Source organism: Serpula lacrymans (assembly GCF_000218685.1).
Source record: "Serpula lacrymans var. lacrymans S7.9 unplaced genomic scaffold SERLAscaffold_11, whole genome shotgun sequence".
Taxonomy (NCBI): Eukaryota; Fungi; Basidiomycota; class Agaricomycetes; order Boletales; family Serpulaceae; genus Serpula; species Serpula lacrymans.
Genome location: NW_006763300.1, coordinates 1,087,666 through 1,111,313, shown reverse-complemented (window position 1 = coordinate 1,111,313; position 23,648 = coordinate 1,087,666). Strand labels below are relative to the sequence as shown.

Genomic DNA, 23,648 nt, shown 5'->3' with positions numbered 1-23,648 from the left:
AAAGTTCTATACAAACGAGGGTCAACAGGTAGAGGACAAACGTAGTGCACGAACATTTCCTCCTTCCCTCCCATAATACAGATAACATTAAAAACATTACATTCGCCGCATCCCCCACAACCTCCCTTCTCACCATCTGACATACCATATGATAAAATTACATAGTGATCCAAGTTGTGTTACTTAGCCGTAATGTACGAATACGTTCAATAACCGAATGAATTGCATTGTACATTGAATATTTGACAACTTTGAGAGAACGTTTGGTTAACCTTGCGTATAAGTAACGACAAGTACAAGAAATACTTGTCTTACGTAAGGGACTGGCAAGATGGGGCACTGATAACCACGTGCAAATGACTCGGAAGATCTATTCACTGACTCTGAGTTTTGACCTTAAAAGTTTCCTATCATCGAATTATTCTCAAGTACCATTTGTCTCGTACTCGTACTTATACATGGCGTCAGAAGATCCTAACGGGAAAAAGATAGAATCCCTAACGACATCACTCGATAATGCCAGCATCTCCGTGTATGTCCACAATCATTCCAGTCAACCCATTATTATTCTCTGACTAGACATCTAAAGACCCAAAGAAAACATGAGTGACGCTACACCAGATGCTGCCCCGTCCGCTTCTACCTCTAACGCCCCAGAGATCAAACCTACATCTGCATCGGAAGCTCATGCCCAAGTTGTCACGCCGTGGGACGTGCAAGGTTCCGTATCTGCAGATGGGAAACAGCTCGCGATCGACTACGACAAACTACTTGATCAATTTGGTACTAGGCGCATCGATCAAGCTCTCCTTGAACGTTTCGAAAAGCTTACAGGCCATAAAACCCATCCGCTTCTTCGAAGAGGTATGTTCTTCTCGCACCGGTGAGTTTCACTCACTTGCGGCTGTCCTAAAGTTCTTCCGACGGTCAAAAAGACAGTTTACTGATGTGATCTGGGATAAAGGGACCTTGACAAGATTCTGGACCGATATGAACAGGGAAAGCCTTTCTTCCTGTACACCGGACGAGGGCCTAGTAGCGACAGCATGCACTTAGGACATATGATACCCTTTGTGTTCACAAAGTTAGGATTATACTTTATCATTTTTATATCACATCTAACCGCGACGAAGGTGGTTGCAGGACGTCTTTGAAGTACCACTAGTAATTCAACTCACCGGTGAGCTAGGTTCGATGTTTACTCCCTCTAGCCTGGCTGACTGTGTCTCCTGCAGATGATGAGAAATTTTTGTTCAAACACGAACTTAAAGCTGAGCAGACCCGAGCATTTGCACAGCAAAATGCAAAAGATATTATCGCCGTAGGATTCGATCTAGAGAAGACATTCATCTTCAGTGACTACGACTACTTGGGCGGCGCATTCTATCGCAATGTTTCCAAGATATCTCGCCAGATATCTTTCAACCAGGCCAAGGCTACCTTTGGATTTAATGAGTCGTATGTATCATTATATTATTCGAAACGGCACGACATAAACCGTGACGCTCTTCTCTAGTGACAATATCGGAAAAATACACTTCGCTGCCATACAGGCTGCCCCTTCATTCTCTAACTCATTCCCTCATATTTTCGGAGAGGTATCCAACATTCCTTGTCTGATCCCTTGCGCGATCGACCAAGATCCTTATTTCCGGCTCACGCGAGATGTCGCGCAGAAACTTAAATACCCAAAGCCAGCATTGGTCCACTCTCGTTTCTTCCCCGCATTACAGGGCCCACAGACGAAGATGAGCGCTTCGGATCCTAATTCGAGTATTTTCATGAATGATACCCCCAATCAGATCAAGAATAAAATCAATAAACATGGTTTCTCAGGCGGGAAGGAGACAGAGGAAGAACACCGAAAATATGGAGGAGACACAGAGGTTGATGTAGCTTACCAATACCTTGGTTTCTTTTTAGAGGACGATGAGGAGCTGGCGAAGATCGGTGAAGTAAGTTATAGTTTGTCCTCTTGAAGCATACTTAGAAGCTGAACGTGGTAATTTTATAGGAATACAGGGCTGGACGCCTACTCACTGGACAACTTAAAGCTAAATGTATTCAGCTTTTGCAAGACTTCGTCAAAGGCTTTCAAACGGTGCGCAGATTCTCTTCATATATATATATATATTAAAAGCCTACTCAACTCGTTCTACAGAGGAAAGCCAGTGTTACCGACGACGACGTCAAAGCATTCATGAGCACGGACCGAAAAATCGAGACCAAATTCGGCAAGGCATCCTCTGCTTGAGTCATTAAAGTACGACATGACATGCGCATGCATATATTACACGTGTGGGGTTGTACGAGGCATATATCTAAATGGAAGTCCAAAGTGTTATACTAATAAGTAAAGTAGACACCGGTGAGCACCTGTATGCTTCCGTGTCTGAGGCACATATGTTCTAGACTGCATGATATCCGCCTAGGATATCAGAAGTAGCAAACAAAGTTATGCCGCAGCGCGGGGCAACGAGCGAGCCCGTACGTGCCAAACCTTCCTCAACCACCTACCCTTCTGCCTGAGGTATCCCCCGTTCGTGACATTGCTGCTATCCGTATCCTTTGTCCAAAAGAATGGCAGTGCCTGTACTTGATCGTGCTCCCAGCTGTTCAAGGCATCAAGCGCAGCCTTGCCCCAGTCAAACGACTCGTGCAGTGAATGGTCCTCAGGACCATCGACAAAGATCACGAGGCGCTCATTCCGGGGCCGGATGAATCCATCTTCGATACCATTTCGGATGAGTTGTCGTAGGGGATCGAAATATGACAGAACATTAAGGAGCACTACGGCTGTTCAGGCGACGCGTAAGACATCTATAAGCCTAAGCTGCGGACACGACCACCTACGTTTATTATGAATGTTAAGCTGGTTCCACGTAATGACCTCCAGGATCTGTGGGAAAGGGCATCAATATAGTTATTCGAGTAGCATACAACCACCAAATACCTCTTCGAAAGTCCCATAGCCTCCAGGCAAGCCAACAAACCCGCCTACACGCTTAGCCATCTCTATTTTACGCTCGTGCATGGAGTTGACTACGATCTAGAAAACGAAGATAACGTTATAACGCCATACAACTGCAATCACGACGAAGCCAACTTGCGGTTTCGATCTACAAAACATCAGAATGTTAGGATGATATATGAAATATGTAACAGATCCTGACGTACCTGTCCTCGCCGTGACTCATCGAGTACGGCAGATACAGTAGACGTAGTAGGAACTCCATTGCCCTTGTCTTTCTCTCCGCCAGCGGCGAATATGGCATATGGGATGATGCCAGTCACTTGACCTTCCTCAGACTCCATGACGGCGCCTGATATGATGCCCATGATACCGCTATTACCACCACCGTAGACCAATGGCCGCTTCGCCGCTGCGAGGGCATGTCCTAGAGCTGGATGAGTGGCGGAGAGGTCAGTTTTGATGAAGACAAGGCGGGAATGAAGGTTGGCATACACAAAGCAGCGAGTTGAAAGGCTGGACGCTTTCCTAGAGATGCTGCACAGTAAACAGCTACTGCTTGCGATGTTGAGAGAGGAGCCATATCCAGATGGTCGCCTTCTGTGTCAGGTGCAAGTTCAGGGAGTAACGTATTGGACATAAGGTGTCTTGCAGATATTTATCTGGGGAACACGGTGCCGCGAGGCAACAGTGGGGCGGTATATCGTCAGATAATATGTAAAGGGCCAACTCAGCGTGTCATCGGAGAAAGCCAGCTGCCTGAACGATTACTCACATGAATCCCGTAGTTTGCAGATAGGACCGAGATCGCTGTCCACACGAGAAACACGCTTTTTTCTTGGGGAAAATTAAATGAGTCTGAGTCACAGCACGCCCTCGACGCGGTGGACGCCGTAATGTGACGGAACATCGGGAGTGACACTAGTGCTCGGCCTACACTGTGGATTTAGTTCACAACAAAGGACCAGCGCTTCTAGATGAATGCCACAAAGCGGTCGATAAACATAGTTCATTTGCACTTTCACTAGCTAGAAGTACAAGGGTTATAAATGACTTTTTTCGGCTCTATAGTAGCCCGAGGTTATCAGGCAAGACAGCAAGAACATGCAAGACAAAGAACATACTTCTAACTGAAAACACAGCAGTAAACTGACACAGGAAAGCTGATATACACGGTTTAATAACGACACGGAAAGCAAATAAATACGTATGGTTGAGGCTAGAGACTCAGAAGTGAGGCCTGTCACATTAAAAAGAGGTTAGACCATAGCACATAAAACACATGTTTGCTGTTAGCAGCATAGCGGGTCAAAAGTTTCCATAGATGCACCGAGTTTGAGGTTTACCATGTGTATAAAGCCCTTGCTGATGGCGGCAGTGCTATTCGCCGCGACCCTGCAATGCTGGCTTGCGAAAAAATATGAGGCAAGTCAGCCCTGGGAGCGTTGTTCTTATTGTGTTCGGAGCGCCTGCGGGAGTCGATCAACGACAAGCTGTGATGGTGTGAAGGCGTTCCTGAGAACGTGTTAGTATCGCAACACGACAGGTAATAGTGCGCAGAAGTACCAGTTCAAAGGTATATCAAAATCATTCCGGAAGTGTAAAACACCTGCAAGGCTATGAAAAGTCAGCAGCGAATACAGCCAACATGTATGGTCTTCACCTCATGGCCAGCCCTCCTGCCCACTGCGTCTGCCTCTAAAATTACACTCAATTAGCAGTGGCATAACTCCCGCCACTATGGGATCCTCGTAGAAGTCCATGAACGTCCACCCTCTGATTCTGGGCTGGCTATCGCTGCCCTTTTCGGTCAGACCTCCGACGCTTTCTCCGAGGGTATCTAATAGCCACTTTCCTACTCTTCCATTCACGCCTTCAAATCCGAATCCTACTTTAGGCCACCCAAATCCGCGGGCTATGGTAGGTGGAAAGGCAAGTGGAAATGAAGAAGCCGAGAAGAACGAGATGGATAGGGTTGGCATTGGCGGGTTATCAGAAGATGAAAGTAATATGCCAGTGGAGAGAGATACTTTCTCGGGTATCGCTAGGAACAAGGGTATGGCATACCTTGAAATAGCTCTCTTAGCTGGTTCTCAAAAACAACACGTTTTTGATCAACTCACCAATCGTGGGTTTGAACAAGGGTATTTTGACAATTCCAAGAAAAGCCAACTTTTTCACTATCTGGCCAGATAGACGGATGAATCCCTAGTGCCCCTCCATCCCATCCGAAACCATTCCCACCGAATCGGCTGAACATGACAGCCTTGCCTCGGACCTCACCTAAAGTTGGAATTCTATTTTCTAAGTACCATAATTCTATACCACCAGGGGAAGCCATGATCTCTTCACGAACAAGTTTGGAGAACAGTTCTCCGCCTTTGTCTTCTTGCTTGATAGAAACGACAATAGTCTCGTAGCAGGTGGATTGTCCATTAAGGAAATCATACAGCGTTGTGAGGATGTCGCGAAAAGGAGTTCGCTGAGGGTAAGCTCCGTGATAGGCCAATAGGCGAGAGTCAATGATGGAAAGACGTATATCAAGTACCCGAATCCCTGCACGAAGCTGTGCATCCAATGGGGTGCCGAGGGATTGGCATTGTGATACTGGCCATCCGTAGAAAGCCATTCTACAGCTGTGTCAAGGGAATCACTTTCTCATGTATACAAATATTGACTCACGTGTCATGAGTTCCTGAGGTAGACTTTAGCGTGGAATATGAAAGGTACAAACAGAATGGACTCACCAGGTAATAATAAAGACGACAAGGGCACGGTATCAGGGATCTCTGAGAGGAAATTTGACGTGTCTCGACGTGGGATGATCAACAACCGATGATGTTTGCGTGTTATCTGAACTTCAGAGTGAGTACATCACAAAATCAAAATATGGCTCTGTGGGTGATGACGTACTTTGCTGCGATAAATACGCCAGGCGCAGTCCCGAGGAGTTTTGATGGCCTGCCATTGAGCGCCTAATGCCATTGCCAGGCGAATAGTAAAGCTGTCCGGTTCAGTAGATATGTTTTCCCTCGGTTTCCTAGGATTGTAAGCTACACTTCGACGAGCCAACATCAGATAAGAACACCGAGAAGGGATAGTAGCTGAAGTCGAGCACAGAGGCAATAAGAAGCAGTGGTTCCAATTTCCGGCGTCGCTCTCGTAGCAACAGATGAGCGATTCCTCCGTCATATTACACACAGTGAGCTTCATTGCTACTGATGTCAGAAATATATAGAATAAAAGATACGGCCGGGCTCTGAGGGTCTTGCAGATGAGCGTTTACGAGCAAGCCAGCTCCAGGGAGCCCAAGTAGTTGGAAGTCCGAGTTCAAGTTAGGTGGAAAGGGAGAATCCGTAGCAAGCAATTAATAGTATTGTTGTGTGAACCTAACCCCTTGAGATCATTGTACAAGTCCTGATGTGACACATCACGAATCACGTGAATCATGTCACATCCGCGCCGCATTTAATTATGGCCGCTCGCGTCCCTGTTAAGTTGTAATTGACCGACTCGAACTAGTTTACATCAAAGGCGCAAGTTCCCATCTCGATCAGCTCTCAGGGTACGAGCGCAAGTCTGTGTGAGTCCCGCAAACTAAATCGGATCATGACTTACTGGAATTCACTAACTTGAAACTGGTGGCGTTGGTAGCTGCGTACGCCCTGGTGGAATTTCCACAGAAATGTCACAGCTCACGTCCCAACGAACTGATGAGGAAGCTAAGCAGGTACCTGTGATTATTATGCATGAATACAGCGATTCTCATTCCCATTGCTTACCCAGGTACTCGTGGCATCAGTACATGACGTGCGGTATCTAGCAATGCTCCTGCGAGGCATCAACTTTTCAAACGTAAGCAAATAGATACAATGCTATACTGGGTTTGACGGCCACAGCGTTTAGCGGGCTTCCGTTATACTCAGTGCTAGCGGAGGGATAACTGTTGCCGTCGAAGAGGCCCGAACACTACTAGGTAAGGTGTCCTTATCAACTGCATGCAAATGATAAACCCTAAATAACCTATAAAGCGACGTCCTACATCTACCCCGAACACTTTGATGAGTGGGATTGCAATCCGGACATTCATCATGCACCATCATCTCAGAGTTCCGAGCTGTCAAAGGACGCCCACTCTGCCACCTCCGCATTCGAAATTCCGCTCAATACTCTAATAGAATGCCTCAATATATTTGGCACAGCCGGTATCTCATCCGCAAGTGCAGGGACTAAATACAAGAAGTGGAAACGGGCAGAAGATGGCTCAGATCATGATGGTGACGACGGCGACAGGCCGAATAGACAACGTCCTGGAGCGAATGTCCCACTTCACAATCGCATCGACCACTATTTTGGTGGCGGCGAAAAGCGAACCAGTATGAATATGTCGTACGCAGGACCGGGCTACCCATTGACTCTACTCCTGTAAGTCGCAATGTTCCATGTGTAAATTGGATTGATCAAAATGCTAGATCAGCGCTGAGGATTCAACAGGACCCACGACAACATGTGAAATTACTACCTTTGATTCTGAACCAAACATCGAGCTCCCATTTGATGCAGACCAGCTGTAAGCACGGTGTTCTTTTTGCCATTTGCCATTAAAAATGCTTTTAGGGTGCTCAAGATTATCTTCAAGGTCTGCACTTTCGTCCACACTGCGTGCATTTTTCTTATGCCTCAAATGTAGTCTTCATCTTGGCTTCGAGACGCCTTGTCAGAGCTGGATCCATCATGCGATAAGCTGACATTCATCGCCAATCCGGCAGCAGACGTAAGAAGAGGCCCAAGGCTTGGAAGAGCTCAGGAAAAACCTCTGTTTAGGATTCAAGCGTCAGGCACATTTGGCAGCACCGAGGTAAGTGCTTTTGCGGTGGCCGAAACATATACCACAAGACGATGCACAGATGGATTATCCTAATGATCGAGAAGTACTGGAGACTTTTGAATGTGCACATCCACTGACTGTCAGGTGCGATCTCGACAGCTTTCTTTACGTTGGATCTTAAAGTGTACTAACTGCCGTGTCAGTTATCGTTTCGGTCACATTTCTAGGACATTACGTGCTCTTCAAAGTTCCACGAAGACATCACTTCGGATAGAGGAAGAAGGGCTACTGAGCCTTCAATTCTTAGTACCTGTCCCTAAGCCGAGAGGAGGGCTGTCAAATTCGTTTATCGAATTTCGGGTGAGTGCACCTCCTTCGTACTTCATATTTTGCACTTTATTTAGCTTTATCACCAGTGTCTGGCATTGGACGAGGAGACTTCTTGATGAGAATGGAGATATCACGATGGGCGTCATAGCATACGCACATCAGAAAATGATGGTGTTTCTATTGCGGTCTATTAATCAAGGTAAAAAAACATGATTTAGAAGTAAAAAATCACACTCCCGATCCATCAAGTCTATCGAATGTGAGATCCTTTTCGATGGATCTGATACCTCCCCTATACAGTAGTTGACGCAACTTAAGCTACATACTCTGTGATGAAGGGTTAAAACAAAGAATTGATGAAATCCATCTCCTTGTTCTTTGATTTGGAAGGTACAGGTGGCTCTGGGGACGAGGGTGCGGCAAGTACTTCCTCCGTTGATGTCGAAGGGCGCACTGTTGGTGCATAGAATGCAAGGATGGAATCAAAGCTTACTGGAGCTTTTTGAGCTGGTGACATGTGCATAGTTAAAAAGGTGTGTGATGTGTAAGAGAGATAGACGTACCAGATGCGCTACTTTGCGACTGTGCAATTACATTGGATATGAGGGCTTTGCGCAATGTAGCGGCGTCGATGGGCTGATGTTGTAAGTGTTAACACTGACACTAGAAACTGAGCTGAGATATCAACATTCACCTTCTCTTCCTTCTTCTCAGCCTTCCCTTCCTTCTTGACTCCTTCTTTATACGTTCCAGTGGGACTCGAAGCCTTTCCAAGATGCGCCAAGACATCCCCTTTCGTTAGCATTCCACGGACACCTGTACCTTTGATGCTTTCAGGATTCTCGATATTGCTGGATTGCAGAAGGCGAAGGACAGAAGGGAACAAAGGTCGTGAATGTTTTGGGTGCTTTGAAGCAGACTTTGAAGCAGGCTCCGAAAGTGGAGGTTGTGCCTTCGTCTCTTGGGGCTTGGGTTTGGATGGAGGTGGTGGTGTAGGCTCTTTTTCCTTCTTGGAAGGAGTGGAGTCCTCTTTAGGTGGTTGTAGGTTTGAAATGTCGTCACCTTCTTCTGCAAGAAGTGCAATTACTTTGCCGACAGGGACGTTCTTCGCACCGTCTGGTAACTACTCTTATGAGATAAGCTGGGGTGAGCAGTGCGCGAGCTCTTACTATGATTTTCCCCATAATACCATCATCTTGAGCCTCGACGTCGATGGTAGCCTTATCTGTTTCCTGCAAGGAATTATTCGCACCAGCTAAGGGAATGACTCAGGACGGCTTCGGTGAGTTACTCACGACTTCCAAGAGAACATCACCAGCAGAAAATTCCTCTCCCTCCTTCTTCTTCCACTGCGAGATACCACCCTCGGTCATCGTTGGGGACATGGCTGGCATTTGGAGGTTGGTAATGGCATAGCGCAGTGCCGACCCATGAAAGGCTAGAGTTGGGTGAGTATGTGACGATGATACCAGGTACTGAGTGATTTATACCTCTCCTTTGTACTGCAGCGCCATGGCGGGATGCAGAGGACGCCAAATATGATATTTTAGCGAGGTGCTTCATGTGTCCAGAGAGGAGAGAGAGAAAGTTGGGTGTAAAGTTGTGTATCGTACGAATCCGGTATGTGGTCCACGGACCAGTCCCCGCTTGGTCTCCGACGGCTTTCCACTGCGAATTTTGGCGCGAAGGTGTAATATTCGAATCAAGACTGCAAGTCACCGCATTCCCAGTGTCTTGCAACTCTCTTGTTCTTCCAAATGCTTCGTATTGACTAGAAATATCTATCGCTTCAGTCTCTGGTCTTGCTTTCATTCTTGACTTTCATCTGGTAATGCTCTGCAACGTCCGCAACGCTCATACCAACCATTGGCAGCGCAAACTTGAAGTCACCTAGTCCTCCCTTTCGTCCTGTGCTCAGCAATGTCCCAACGCAACCAAGGCTTTTTATCCTATGGACCATACATCCTACAACGCATTCGCACCATCGCAGAACTCTTTCTTCGTAGTTTTGGAATGTACGTACACTTCCAGGTGTGTTTGCCGTGTACCTCACCAGTCTGATGTAACCACAGTCACTGCGCAACTCACCAAATTCGTCTCATCCTTATTTCATCCCTGGTCATTACCTCTCTGCTCTATCCCGCTCTTGCAATATATTCTTCGTCCCCCTCATACTCACTTGTGGTATCAACCTCAACTGTTCTTGACTCTTTCTTGTCCGCCAACGTGCAATCAGGCGTCTATGCTCAGCGTGACCTGCTTAACTTCTGGCAAGGACATCAGACGCTTCGACTTCGCGAAGATGGGGTATCCCGAGCGCGGTGTGGTAAAGATCGAACCTTGCGAGTAGAAAGGATCCTTGTGCGCAGCAATATGGATTCGGAGGAGGATACCGGAGCTCTTAATCACCAGACATTACTATCAACTCTACAACTGGAAAGACGCATTCTGGAAGGCCTATCATCACACGGACTATCCTGCCTCAAAGGACCGAAAGGCGACTGCTTCGTCCTCAGTCCCTTGGCATTCTGGCATCACGACGAAGCAATCCTACGCGCTGATAAGAATATCTCCCTTACTCTGGAATCCCCTTCCAATGAGGTTATGATCGATGGGTTACGCATAACACCTCACATGGTTCTGGCTGGGCGTGAGACGTACGATCGCGACTCGACAAAGTTTGATTTCGCAATGTTCCTTGCTTTGACTTTCTTCTTTCCGGATTCAGACTGCCTAGCAAATTCTGGCCACGATGCATGGCTAGAAATTGTCGGGAATGCCACAACCGAAAGTGTCATGTTTGCTGAGGCCGTCGAGCCGACACTCATTGCCCTTGAAGTATGTCTATTTATATTTGTCTGGCTAGCCAATACTGACTAGTCAATTTGTCGTTCAGTATGATAACAGCTCATCTAGAACTTCTGCATTTTCTGCCATCTCCACTTTTCTGTATCTGGCATACATAAGTTTCTTTGTTTATGTCTCATGGTCCATGAGGCGGATGGATGGTGTCCACTCCCGGGTCGGTCTCACTTTCACCGCACTAGTTGAAATTGCCGTCAGTACCATTACTAGTCTCAGCGTTTGCGCTCTGGTCGGGTTCAAGGTTACCATGGTTCCATGGTATGTGAGCGTTAAACCTGTTATGTTCAATCCATCGTTGATTTTCCTCTTTAGGGGGCTGTTACCCATCGTTATCGTATTTGTGGGAGCAGAAAACATGTTCAGTCTCGTAAGCCAGTGCCTAGATACTCCATTCCTGGAGCTCACTCACTTGGATATTAACAGGTTGATGCTGTAACAAAGACCTCCGTGACACTACCCGTCAAAGAGCGAATAGCCGAAGGGCTAAGCCGTGCAGGCACTTCAAATACACTGAAGGTCGTCACTTATAACTCTCTCTTAGGTGTCATGGCTGTACTCTCAGCCGGGGCGATTCGGCAGTTCTGTGCTTTTGCAATCGTTGTGCTTGTTGCACACTGGTTTCTTGCCCATACATTCTTTCTGGCTGTGTTATCGATCGATATTCAGCGTCTCGAGGTAATGCTTCCATTTCGCGGTGGCTGAGTAAAAGACCATTAATCACGCGTTTTGTTCAGCTTGACGAACTTTTACGACAAAATCCAAGTTTGGCTCCCGCGATGCCGAATTCTCTTCGAGAATCACCTTCGGCCCCAGCAGGTACGAAATGGCAGCAATTCACCCGGAAATGCAAGAACCTGCTCAAAGGTCGCGCTACTAAAAACCTCAGCTTTGTTTTGGTACGTTTCTTAGCACTAACAATTAATGCCCGCTTATTAGTGATATATTAGCTCCTTGCAATAACGGCAACACTGTATTTGATGACCCGTCCCTCCGCTCATAGTGAAGCTGACACAAATCCATCACTCCGTGGTCCTTCACCTCGTTTACAGACTAATCAAAGTGGGGCTGATATGAATTCTCCTGCATGGCATATCTGGAAGATTTTGAACCCTGGTGAAGATACTCTGGTACATCTCCGAATAGAGGTGCCTACTATAGTCACGTTCCAACCCGAATCTCAGACAGACAGAGGAGTCGAGTCAAAGGCGCGCTCTAGACCCGCAGCGCGTAGCTTTAGGCCATTACTCTGGTTGCTCAAGATCGTCGTCTTGCCCATGGCGCTCACGACAACTGCGCTATATGGTTTACTTCTTTATCTACTGAAGGATGCTGAACTCCTTGAGGCTCAGCGTAATCGCCCGGAAGGAGATATGCCGTCTGTAAATATGGATCTAACCCTTGAAAGCCAAGTTTCATTCACGACGTTACCTAGAGCTTTTTCTACCGATGTCGAACTCCTCGCTGCAAGCATGGATAGGCGCATTGTCGCTGCTGTAGACCTACAAAATGAGTTTGTCATATGGCGCACAGATAATTATTCGCATATATCCATCGATGCCACTGACGTTCTGCTCCGTGGAGCCAGTACATCGTCAGCCGCATCCGCACTTACTGCAGTCGCAGTCGATGATGCTGGCAGGTTTTGTGCTGTGGGTACAGGTGCTGGCACTATTGCCGTATGGTCTATCGACGATAAATCTATTAAACCCTTTCCACATCTTACGCTGGAAAGCACGTCCATTGCTGTAGTAGAGCTTCAGTTCCTTCCATTGGCCTCACCGACACCCCTGCCAAGGTCGGAGCCGTATTCAAAGTCGAGTTCTCCAACACGAGCCACAGAAACAGCGTTCTTGGTTGCCGTTTACGAAAATGGCCTCGTCGTAAAGTGGAAAGTAGGCTCTGCGTCTTCCCCTGAATTCGTATCTCCTACACGCTTGGATCTCATCACTAAAAGCATGGTCTCACGTGTACAGAGCGATGATAGTCTCCTCGTAGCTTTCTCTATGGCAGATGGCTCCTTAGAACTGTCAGAATTAGCCGAAGGAGAACCATCCCCACCATCCACATGTTTTGTCCAGGCAGGTAATTCGTCTGATTTAGTGACGAAAGCCCATGCCTGTCGCGTCAAGCTGGATGGAGAGTATCGCACCGTTGTTGGCGTAACCACGGAGGCCGGAGTAGTCTCACTTTGGAATGGACGGACGGGGGAGTGTATATCTATACTGGAGGAAGTACATGGCAACATTAGCCAAATTCGGATATCATCTATATCATCGGAAACATGTCGATTCTGTGGAGAGCTACCACTGGATACCTTCCTCGTTACCCTATCTATCGGTCATATCGTCCTTTTTTACACTGTACATGTCACGCCGAATGCCAGAAGATGCTCATGTGCAGGCAATATCCCTCGTCAAATCTCCTCTAGAGATTTGACAATAGGACGACGGTCGCGGAGCAGTAGCATGGCTTCTCTTTCTGGGGGCTCTTCAGGAACTCGAAGATTGTCTGTCGCTAGCAATTCCTCTAATCCTGATTTTTCAGCCTTCCCTGTATCAGCACACGGTATTCATTCCCGGAGGGCTTCAGAAAAGGATACACATCGGCGCCCCTCAGACAGTCTAACACTTCCGGTATTGAGTGATGAAAACGATGCTGATCATCCTGTCGGGCCTCTAAATATATCGACCATACCTCTCACACCATGGAAGAGTGTTGTCGTCGTCAGGTGTGGCGATGCGAGATGCGAGAGGGGTGGCTGGGACGTTGCGAATGGCAAGATATTAGGCGTGCGGCGTAAGTCTCGAACCGAACTGCAAGTGAAGGCGACAACTACTTCCAACCCGCTATGCGGTCTAAGTTCTGCGGCCTTGGATCGATGGGAATTATGGATATTCGATCCAATCCTCACACGAATGCAGAGTTCTGGATTGTCCACCCTGAGCGACAACTTCACATCTACGCACCCGCTCGATCAGGCGCAAGTTCACTCACGTCGATCGTCCTCGAGCTCTAATGCAAAAGATGAACACCCTCGGATACCATTTACTAGAGTATCACCTTTGATTGCATGCCAGTCTCAAGGGATTGCCGGGTTCGGCAATACGGTTGGATTATTTTATTTATCTTCATCATGACTATAACTTTTGGTTGTCTATGGCACTTATGGTTCAATGTATATTACGAGTAAATTTGGTAACCTGTTTAGAAAGCCAGTAATATTAGAACTTCCAATCTCAGACTCTAGGCCTCGGGTTGCATTCCAAGGTGGAAGTATATGTATCTCCCAAATTTAACTGAAACATATGTCATTCTCGACGGTTCTTTAGACAGCCTAGAGTCCATTGCTTGGGGGAAGTAACATGCACAAGAAACTAGTAGTCCACACTCGAATGGCCAGACCGTGTTCTGTCTGGTTCTGTTAGGATTGATCAATATAAGCACTCAAGTTCGTGACCCAATCAGCACATATATTCCCACTTTGCTTCTCCCGCGATCCTATACACCTCAAACCCCATGGAGCTTTTTCTGGTCCCCAATAATCCCGAGCGTACGGTGCTGGTTTCCAAAAATGGCGTCGCGCATTATCGCGTACGCACCTATCGCGGGCACGCGTTCCGTCGACCAGACGTCTCGCGCATCCGGCGTCCCGGCGATTCGGACGAAGACAGCATAGTAGCTGACATTGCTTGGAATTACGTGCGGTCTCCCACTGTCGTGCGGAGTAACTTGCTGTTGGGCCTGGAGTTGAGCGTGAAGGTGAAAGATTTCCTGTATAGGAGGGGAAGATTTAGCTCGTAAATATATTATTATTTCATAAGACGAAGAAAGAAACTCTCTGCCTACTAACACACTATAGGTCGCGATATTTTGCGGGGAACGATGGACGCGAATATAGGTGGAAACCTATCAAAGATAGCCTAGTCGTGCGTTTATGGCATCATTACCAATGCGAAACATCAAGTTAATTATTTCGCATGATCATAGCTCACGGAAATCGACACAGGAGAAGAAGTTGCACGTTATATGCAAGGTCTCCCAGGTGAGGGTTTGTTCATAGGTCAGAGAAAATCTTGCCTTCGGATTGAACCTAACAACCTCGATATCGACCTTGTTGTCTTGTCGTTCATAATCATGGAGAAGAAGAGACGAGACCGTGCGGGAGATGGAACAACTCAAAGCGCTCACGACGAGGATCCCCAGGGTGAAGGTGGTGCAGAGGCGGGCGACGGAGGGGCTGCATCCTAGCTGACGATGAGTCCTGAGCGGATTCAGCGCAACCTGCATGTTTTTGGTGTAAAACTGAAATTCTGGAGTTAATATCTGTTAGCAGGATGAAGTGCTTCTTATTTGGCCGAAATCGAGGGAAAAGAAAACATTCGATTGCATACAAAGCACTTAGCGAACCATAGATACTATCCTTAAATAATCCTCCCTGACACCTTGGAATGTCTCTTCCAGTTTTTCCTGCCGTTCTTGTTTTTCTAGCTGTGCTAAGATTTCCTGGAAAAGGGACACAAAGTTATATCAAAAAACTTTATGCACAACAGTGACAACGTACGAAATTAAAACGATACAACCTCTCCTTGACCTGAAGCCTATATGCTCGAGCAGCACGGATATCTGCTGGGTCAAGATGCAACAGGATCAACATTTCTACAAGACGATAAAATTGACGCTATAGTTTTCATTTCAGTGAGTTTATCATTCGTGGATGGACTCAAGGATTCTCGAACTTACCCCGGCAATCTTGAGATCCTTCCTCCATCCCTCTACCCATGGTTTGTCTGCCGGAGGGCCCATCTTGCCCTTCCTCTTTACAGGCCCCGATGGGGCGCCCATTGGCGTGGCCCGCGCCTTTGTCTTTTTCTTTTCCACTCGACCTCCTCCATGGGAAACTATGCCAGGCCCAAAACCTTCCTCCATGAAACGAGCGTGACCTAGGAGCAACTTGAGATCATTTCGATCCCGAAGGTCCTCAAATGCTTCAGCTGGATCTTCAACAGTGAGCTCCGCGATATTTGGACTGGCAACAACATAATTGTATATGGATGTATAGAGCTCCGCTACAAACATTAAGTAATATTTCAATGGAAAGTAAATATCTACTCACATCCATGGCCCTGCCGTTGATAGGGAGGGAGAATGACAAATTGGCTAGAGGAGTGATAGCGTATAAGATAGTGATCACGCCATAATATAGTTCCAAATCACACCTCAATCTCATGCGAACCTTCTCAGGGAAACAATAAAAGTTGTACAGCGAGGAATACCCAATGAAATGATATGATACACCTCCAGTGGGCCCTGTCCGCTTTCGCTTCTCGTACCTTAACGCGCAGAGCGAATAAAAAACTAAGTTTCCAAAAGTCGGTGAGATGAAGCAATACGAAACTTACAAGACTACAAACTCCCAAGGCTCTTCCTCCTCATTAATGTAAGACCCAGCTTCAATGTACAATAGGATGAAAAGCTGCATGCGACGATGATATTCTCTGAAACCGGGGGTACTCCACGTTGACTGATTCAATCCTCAGATCAGGAACCCTTGTTTAAAGGAAAGAATTCAACACCTACATGATAAACTTCGTACGTAACCACATCCCTGCTGTCAGGGTTGAGCTGTTCATTGCGTATCACGCTTTTGCCTTTGGACTTCGAAGACGGAGACGGTCTTGTATACGAATGTATCAACTTTCCCATTGGCGCAAAAGATGCAGCATCTTCTTCCACTCGAGTGAGAAACGTTTGTTCATCAGTGTAATAATCTACGTTGACATAAATAATATCATTAAGAATACGCAGCTGAGCGACCTAATTGATGGTCATTCTCGTCGAAAATAACGCGCACCTTCTGGTATGAATTCTTTTAGTATCCCTTCCACATCATCTACAGTTGAAGACGAGCCCAGTTTTTCTGAGTATTTGACTGATAGGTAGTGGACTAGAGATCCAGATGCAAATCTCATCTGCATAATTCGAATTCCGGGATCGTTAGTTAGCTCTCAGTAGTAAAACAAACAGCAACGAACATCTATCATAAGGTCTTTGTAACCGTAGAGCTTCTCATCTTCGCCGTATATCTAAATGTACAAACGAGGTCAGACGGGCATGCTCCGCATAATAGGTATAATACTGGAATAAAGGAATAAACGTACGGGATATGTGAACGTGGGATGAAAATCTTCGTAAGACTCTTCTCCTCCTAGCAGAAGTTTATCTGCCTCCGCTCGTACTTTGAAACCCCAGGAAAATAGAAATATATTCCAAAACAAGTTGCAGCGATAATAAAGATTCTAGTCAATTGGGCAAATCAACGAGAACAGAAAAACAATCACCGAGAGATAGATTCAGCGCCTCATTCGAGTTTGCGGTCCAGTCTGTCATTTCCTAATAGATATCTGACTATCACGTTATGGCTGCCTTGTTGTTGTGCTTTCCCTACTATGAAATGCAGATTGCAAAGCTAGTGTAACCTATGTGTGCCGTTAAGATTTCGATGTTTGTGAGCATGCAGTGGCTAACAACTTGGTCGCGATTAAGACGCGTTGTATATCGCTGTTTGTCCTTGCAGGTCCTCCATTTTTCTGAAATTTCGATTGTATTCAGGGGACACAATTTCGCTCGCAGAATTGAACCTAGGCTGTTTGCGCTCGATTTATATTTTCGACAGTCAAAACACAATACCGGAGTCCTCGAGGGTATTAGCTTTTTAGCCAACACGAGGCAGTCTACGCGTTGAATTTCGTAATCTAGAATCCACGTTTATCTCAGGACCACTTCTCACCGCAGCAAATTGTAAGTTTTAGATTATATTAATGATATGGAACAACGGCTCTAAAGTGCGTTGGGTCTACAAAATATCAGACTTCGAGAATGTCGGTTCCATGGCTGGGTGGCAGGACAGTACAATCACTTGGATTTTATGCTTATCGAAAATGTGAAAAGTCACAGGCATTATTATCAGTTATCAACGATGATAAAGGAATCCATCATGAATGGTCTCCACCCCGTCGTGGTGTTCGTCTCCGGTCAAGACGTTTGGATTGATCTATAGATAAGATAGAAAGCTCAGACCTTGTTGCAGACTCTGAGAGTACATTTAAGTAAGTACCTATAGATAAAATAGAAAGCTATACTAATAATCAGCTAGCTATTCAAGAAGGAGAAAAAACGTAGAGGGTCTCACCTCAGATCTTGTTGCAGAGTCTGAGGTGATATGTGGCAACCAGGTCCTCTTTATAGGTAAGTAAAATAATGGAATCAAAATTTTGATGGTATATAGTGGTGCACGTCAAAGAGATCTAATATAAACCAAATGCTCAGACTTCGTGGGCGAAGCTCTGAGAATGTATTCGCGTACCTAATATAAACCAAATGCTAGGTACAGAGTAAGTATATCACAAAAAATAAGGAAGGTATAAGATCCTCACCTCAGACTTCGTGGGCGAAGCTCTGAGGTGGGCAATCGTTGCTACGAAGGTTTTTAAACTCGAACGGAAGTATAACTAAGGGGGTAAATTGCCCCATCAAAACGCACGGGCCATCCTACCACTACACTTTCCTAGTATGGTGTCCTGCGCCATACTTTCCCTTCGTACGACGCTTGTCTTTGTCGACTCGCGTTTTCTAACACTCCCCCTCAAGCGGTACGTAGGCCTAACGCAGCCGCAAAATGTTTCACCTTTGCAGAGGGCAAGGACTTGGTGAGCACGTCGGCTGTCATCTCTTCAGTTGGGCAATAAGTAATCTCGATCTTCCCTTCTTCAATGGCGTGCCGAATGAAATGGTACCGAACATCGATATGTTTGGTTCGCGCGTGGTATTGACTGTCCTTCGAAAGTGCTATGGCTGATTGGTTATCACACAGGAGGATGGTTGGTGGTAAGTCTTGATTGAAGAGTTTGCTGATGAACATCCTCGCCCACAGTAGTTCCTTAGTGGCATGTGTCGCAGCCACATACTCGGCCTCTGTCGTTGATAACGCGACAATTTCTTGTTGCTTCGAGTACCACGAGACGGCGCCACCATCAAGCATCATGGCATAGCCTGATATGGCTCGCCTGGTCTCGTTCATACTCCCATCTGCATCGGTGTATCCGGTAAGTGGCTGTTCTTCCGGACCGTATGCTAACCATAGCTCTCTGCTCCCTTTTAGGTACCGGATCACCCTTTTTGCTGCCTCCCAATGGGCCGGACCTGGGTTCTCGACAAAACGAGAAAGAATTGCAACAACATGCGCGATATCGGGGCGTGTGCCAATCGCCGCATACATCAGTGATCCCACGGCCTCTCGATATGGGATGTTTCGCATTTCTGCGTAGTCTTCAGGCGTCTTGGGGCTCTGATCTTTACTCAGGTACGTGCTAGCAACCATTGGGATCGCTAACGTTTTTGCATCTTCTAGGTTGAAGCGTTTGACAATAGTGTCGAGGTAGCTGCGTTGTGACATGTATAAGGTGCGTGTGCTTCTGTCTCTTTTCACTTCTATTCCTAACATCCAATGTAGCTCCCCCAGGTCACTAACTTCGAAGAGTTTTCCTAGGTCAAATTTCAAACGGTTCATCTCAGTCATTGATGGTGTGACGAGAGTCATGTCGTCTACATGAACTGCAATAATGGTGAGCTCTCCTTCATTGCGCCTATGGAAAACTGCATGGTCTGTTTCACAGCGAATTAAACCAATTTTCTGGAGTCCGTCGCATAGAGTCTGATACCACCTGCGGCCGGCCTGCTTCAGGCCATAGAGTGTCTTGTTTAGGCGTAGGACTTGGGTCTCTTTTCCAGGTGCGTTGTAACCAGGCGGTTGTCGCATGTAGATGACCTCGTTTTCTTCTAGTTCGCCGTTTAGGTATGCACTTTTTACATCCATCTGGTGAGTTTCCCAATCATTTCGAGCAGCCATCGCTAAGATGATTCGTAGCGATGCCATCTTTGCAACGGGGGCAAATGTGTCGAAATAGTCTATTCCTTCCACTTGGCTGTAGCCTTGTGCTACAAGCCTTGCCTTGTACTTATCGATGCATCCTGACGCTGTTTTCTTTAGCTTGAACACCCATTTACTCCCTACGATGTTCGCATCTTTGGGTTTCTCAATGTAAGTCCATGTTCCTGCTACTCGAAGCCTGTTCAATTCCTCATTGATCGCTTCTTCCCATTTTGGCCAGTCTGGGCGCTTTCGGGCTTCTTCAATAGTTCTGGGTTCAACGCCTTCAAGATCTGCCATGCGTGCCACCATGGCTACATTTTGGGCGAGATCCCTTAGTGCTTCATTATCTCTCTCTTCCTCATCTCTCCCATCCGGATCGTCGACATTCAGTTGGATGCCTTTGGGTAAGGTGGGTCCGTTATTTCCAGATACTGATCCTTTTCCTTGTAGGAGGTCGCGAACATATTGGGTTGGCTGGCGAATGCGGGTACTTCGACGCGGAGCAACTATAGGTGGAGGTGGAAGAACCGGAGCTGGTAGGATGGGATCAGGATCAGCTTGATCTTGATCCTGAGGGTATAGTGGGTCAGGGATTGCTTGGGGATTGGGTGAATCGGGATGAGGTATGTGATCACTAATTTCTACAATGTCACTCTCCTTTGGCGCTTGGTCCAGGACATCATGCTCCCCCTCAAGCCCAAAGGGAGGTTCGTTGTCAGCATTTACAGGTACATTCCCGACGTCGAAATGCACTGAGCGCTCAACAGTGACTGAATGATTCTCTGGCCAATAGATGCGGTGTCCGAGACTTTCGGTATCAAAACCGACCCAGTGACCCCTCCTAGCTCGGCTCTCAAGCTTTGAGCCAGTTGCGTCGTGCACGAGTACATTGCAGCCCCATTCGTGTAGGCCAGCAAGATCCGGCTTGACACCATGTGCCGCTTCAAACGGCGTCATGTTGTCTAGTGCCTTGGTGGAGGTGCGGTTCTTCAACCAACATGCATGTTTGATGGCTTCCCCCCACAGGAATTTCGGCAGGCCACTGCTAAGTAAGAGGGCGCGTACTTTCTCGAGTAGGGTACGGTTCACGCGCTCTGCAACACCGTTCTGTTCGGGGGTGTCATGCACTGTGAGTTTCCTCATAATTCCTCTATCTCTCAGATAGTCACTAAACGCATTGCTCATATATTCGCCACCCCTGTCGCTATGTAAGACTTTGATTGCTGCATTCATGTGGTTGCGGACCCAGGCCTCATACATTTGGAATTGACGGAAAGTGTCGGATTTATCGCGCAGTAGATAAACATGTGTTTCGCGTGTCTTATCGTCCGTAAAGGCAACATAGTACCGTTTTCCACCCAGCGTTTTGACTGGTGCAGGTCCCCATAGGTCGGTGTGGATCTCCTGGCCATATTCCTGTGCACGCTCACCCAGTTTCACTTTAGGGATTGCCTCGCGCTTGCCCTTGGCGCGGACACAAGTTTCACAGAAAGTGTCTGTTTCCCTATCCTCCAGGAGTTCTACCCCATGGATCAAGCCCTTCGACACCATGCGCTTTGCTGCATCAATGGCTATATGGCCAAGGCGCTTGTGGAGTTCAGTGGCAGATATGCGCTCAACAGCTGCATTGGCGCTTTCGTGGCGAAGATTTGTGCCTCGCGACTGGTACACACCACCTACTTTAGGTATGCGTCCTCTTATTTTTCCTCTCGGGTCATAGATAACGCATTCGCTTTTCGCAAAGACGGCCTTGTAGCCTGCCTTATCCATACAGCCTATGGAAACTAGGGTGTAGGCCAAATTTGGTGCGTATAACACGTCTCTCAGGCGCACTTGCGTGTCTTTATGGGCGCCGTTGGGGACACTAATCATCATATCCCCTGTTCCTACAGCAGAGAAGGAGTCTTGGTTTGCCACGCTTATAGGGTAAGGTGCAATCGTGCGGTAATTGAGTAGGAGGTGTTGATGGGGGGTGAAGTGGCTCGTAGCGCCGGAGTCATAGATTTCAATGGGACTCTTGGGCCTCGCGTTCATGGCGAGTTGGTGAGTGAGGGCGCTCCACGCGCCTTCTTCTTCAAAATCTGATAGGCTCGCGCTGTCGCATTGGACGTGGACAGCAAGGTTTGCCTTTTCAGGCTTCTTTCCCTTTGCATCGCCCGTTTGCCCCTCTTCTTTCTTGTCTCCTGGTGAGTCCCCTTTTGACTCATTCTTTGTGGAGCGCTCACGCTTCTCACTGGGACACTGGTGTGACCTGTGTCCCTTTCCACCGCAGTTCCAGCATTCAAGCTCGCTGGTATCCTTGTCGTCTCTGCCGCCAGATGATTTTCCTTTCTTGTAGCGACCTCTTCCGCCTCGACTTCCACGTTTGGACGATCCTTGTCCTCCGGTGGCTGACATAGCGATGTCCTCTGATTTCGCTGTCGGGCGTTTTCTGAATATGGTCTGTTGGTCGTATTCTTGGAGAAGGTACGAGATCAGTGTCTCTGGGTCCAAGGTCTGCTTTGACATATGGGCAGACGCTGACAGGTGCGACACGTAGGTGGCGTATGAGTGCGGCAAAGACATGATGATGCTGGAGGTGAGTTCTTTGTCTGCTAGTTGGACTCCTGCTGCGCTGAGCTGTTCCCATAGCGCGCGAATCTTGTCCAAATGTGCGCGCAAGTCTCCTTTCTCGGTGCAGCGTAGGTTCGACAACCTTTCTCTTAGCTCGGACTGAACTAGCTCCGTTTTGTTCTCGTTTTCTTGGCAGATCATGACCCACATGTCGGCGACGGTGGGTTTGTTTAGGATCCTTCGCAGCGTCGAATCAGGTATGGTGCGACCTAATATATTTCGCGCGCGGTACTCCTTTTTTAGCCAGGCATCAAGTGCTTCTTGATCAGCCTTGCTGACTGTTGCAGGAGGAGATGTCGTCGCTGTGGCCTGGCCAGCAGTCTGGCTAGTGGTCTGGGATAGTGGTATCGGCCTTTTTGCTGTGCCATGGAGGTGCTCGACGCAGTCTCGGTCAGCAAGGGCCCATTCGAGGCGAGTTTTGTACATCGACCAGTTCGAGCCATCCGGCTCGAGCTTTGGCACCCCAAGGGTGTCTTTTTCAAGGTACGTTGTCTCACTCGCAGGGCTCATAACCTCAAAGAGATCTAATATAAACCAAATGCTCAGACTTCGTGGGCGAAGCTCTGAGAATGTATTCGCGTACCTAATATAAACCAAATGCTAGGTACAGAGTAAGTATATCACAAAAAATAAGGAAGGTATAAGATCCTCACCTCAGACTTCGTGGGCGAAGCTCTGAGGTGGGCAATCGTTGCTATGAAGGTTTTTAAACTCGAACGGAAGTATAACTAAGGGGGTAAATTGCCCCATCAAAACGCACGGGCCATCCTACCACTACACTTTCCTAGTATGGTGTCCTGCGCCATACTTTCCCTTCGTACGACGCTTGTCTTTGTCGACTCGCGTTTTCTAACAGCACGGGCCACCCAAACTTACTCGCCTTCCTTTATAGGCACTTCGTACCAGCTTGACTCAAGACTCGACATATTTATTCCAACATCCGGGGTTCTGCAAGTTCAATGCTGCTGCTAGTGCTATCGAAGCCGGGGACATTGGGGTTTGGCTCGAGATAAAACCGGCGAATATTGATGACCAGTCGCCCAGCAAGAACGGACGGGATCACCAATTGCCAGCCGCCTATCGCTTGGAACAAGTAAATATCACCTGTTGAG

At 47.3% G+C, this 23,648-nt stretch overlaps 9 protein-coding genes across 9 annotated transcripts; 5 read left to right on the top strand and 4 right to left on the bottom strand.

Annotated features, from left to right (window-relative positions):
- Positions 1 to 433: 433 nt before the first annotated feature.
- Positions 434 to 2,772, top strand: SERLADRAFT_474636 (uncharacterized protein; the record flags this gene model as incomplete). The annotated part of the gene is made up of 8 exons (XM_007321509.1): positions 434 to 529; positions 599 to 883; positions 965 to 1,084; positions 1,134 to 1,180; positions 1,236 to 1,458; positions 1,517 to 1,955; positions 2,015 to 2,101; positions 2,162 to 2,772. 8 exons carry the CDS (start codon positions 459 to 461, stop codon positions 2,252 to 2,254), a joined length of 1,365 nt encoding a protein of 454 aa, XP_007321571.1.
- Positions 2,773 to 3,184: 412 nt separating this feature from the next.
- SERLADRAFT_397137 (uncharacterized protein) lies at positions 3,185 to 3,808 on the bottom strand (the record flags this gene model as incomplete). The annotated part of the gene is made up of 3 exons (XM_007321508.1): positions 3,185 to 3,404; positions 3,467 to 3,633; positions 3,747 to 3,808. Coding segments are annotated over 2 exons (356 nt in total), but the record flags the coding sequence as incomplete, so codon positions are not given.
- Positions 3,809 to 4,635: 827 nt separating this feature from the next.
- On the bottom strand, positions 4,636 to 5,956 carry SERLADRAFT_441016 (uncharacterized protein; the record flags this gene model as incomplete). The annotated part of the gene is made up of 5 exons (XM_007321507.1): positions 4,636 to 5,038; positions 5,095 to 5,601; positions 5,654 to 5,666; positions 5,719 to 5,824; positions 5,885 to 5,956. The coding sequence occupies 5 exons, from the start codon at positions 5,954 to 5,956 to the stop codon at positions 4,636 to 4,638; spliced, it is 1,101 nt and encodes a 366-aa protein (XP_007321569.1).
- Positions 5,957 to 6,469: 513 nt separating this feature from the next.
- Positions 6,470 to 8,452, top strand: SERLADRAFT_474632 (uncharacterized protein; the record flags this gene model as incomplete). The annotated part of the gene is made up of 11 exons (XM_007321506.1): positions 6,470 to 6,554; positions 6,626 to 6,701; positions 6,758 to 6,826; positions 6,878 to 6,947; positions 7,003 to 7,396; positions 7,449 to 7,541; positions 7,589 to 7,610; positions 7,662 to 7,829; positions 7,879 to 7,943; positions 8,003 to 8,159; positions 8,216 to 8,452. 10 exons carry the CDS (start codon positions 6,657 to 6,659, stop codon positions 8,243 to 8,245), a joined length of 1,113 nt encoding a protein of 370 aa, XP_007321568.1.
- Positions 8,453 to 8,469: 17 nt separating this feature from the next.
- On the bottom strand, positions 8,470 to 9,692 carry SERLADRAFT_397133 (uncharacterized protein; the record flags this gene model as incomplete). Its single annotated transcript, XM_007321505.1, has 6 exons — positions 8,470 to 8,636; positions 8,693 to 8,765; positions 8,824 to 9,252; positions 9,299 to 9,361; positions 9,425 to 9,567; positions 9,620 to 9,692. 6 exons carry the CDS (start codon positions 9,690 to 9,692, stop codon positions 8,470 to 8,472), a joined length of 948 nt encoding a protein of 315 aa, XP_007321567.1.
- Positions 9,693 to 10,049: 357 nt separating this feature from the next.
- Positions 10,050 to 14,309, top strand: SERLADRAFT_451783 (uncharacterized protein; the record flags this gene model as incomplete). The annotated part of the gene is made up of 7 exons (XM_007321504.1): positions 10,050 to 10,144; positions 10,202 to 10,967; positions 11,026 to 11,252; positions 11,307 to 11,361; positions 11,418 to 11,669; positions 11,729 to 11,890; positions 11,942 to 14,309. 7 exons carry the CDS (start codon positions 10,050 to 10,052, stop codon positions 14,129 to 14,131), a joined length of 3,747 nt encoding a protein of 1,248 aa, XP_007321566.1.
- A 690-nt stretch (positions 14,310 to 14,999) lies between these two features.
- SERLADRAFT_451781 (uncharacterized protein) lies at positions 15,000 to 17,507 on the bottom strand (the record flags this gene model as incomplete). Its single annotated transcript, XM_007321503.1, has 11 exons — positions 15,000 to 15,497; positions 15,556 to 15,672; positions 15,735 to 16,060; positions 16,108 to 16,151; positions 16,211 to 16,324; positions 16,394 to 16,515; positions 16,572 to 16,762; positions 16,846 to 16,963; positions 17,027 to 17,077; positions 17,153 to 17,229; positions 17,333 to 17,507. The coding sequence occupies 11 exons, from the start codon at positions 17,379 to 17,381 to the stop codon at positions 15,393 to 15,395; spliced, it is 1,314 nt and encodes a 437-aa protein (XP_007321565.1).
- A 363-nt stretch (positions 17,508 to 17,870) lies between these two features.
- SERLADRAFT_397129 (uncharacterized protein) lies at positions 17,871 to 18,104 on the top strand (the record flags this gene model as incomplete). The annotated part of the gene is made up of 2 exons (XM_007321502.1): positions 17,871 to 18,006; positions 18,052 to 18,104. The coding sequence occupies 2 exons, from the start codon at positions 17,871 to 17,873 to the stop codon at positions 18,102 to 18,104; spliced, it is 189 nt and encodes a 62-aa protein (XP_007321564.1).
- A 3,282-nt stretch (positions 18,105 to 21,386) lies between these two features.
- Positions 21,387 to 21,966, top strand: SERLADRAFT_397128 (uncharacterized protein; the record flags this gene model as incomplete). Its single annotated transcript, XM_007321501.1, has 3 exons — positions 21,387 to 21,608; positions 21,668 to 21,728; positions 21,819 to 21,966. The coding sequence occupies 2 exons, from the start codon at positions 21,473 to 21,475 to the stop codon at positions 21,709 to 21,711; spliced, it is 180 nt and encodes a 59-aa protein (XP_007321563.1).
- Between the last annotated feature and the right edge of the window lie 1,682 nt (positions 21,967 to 23,648).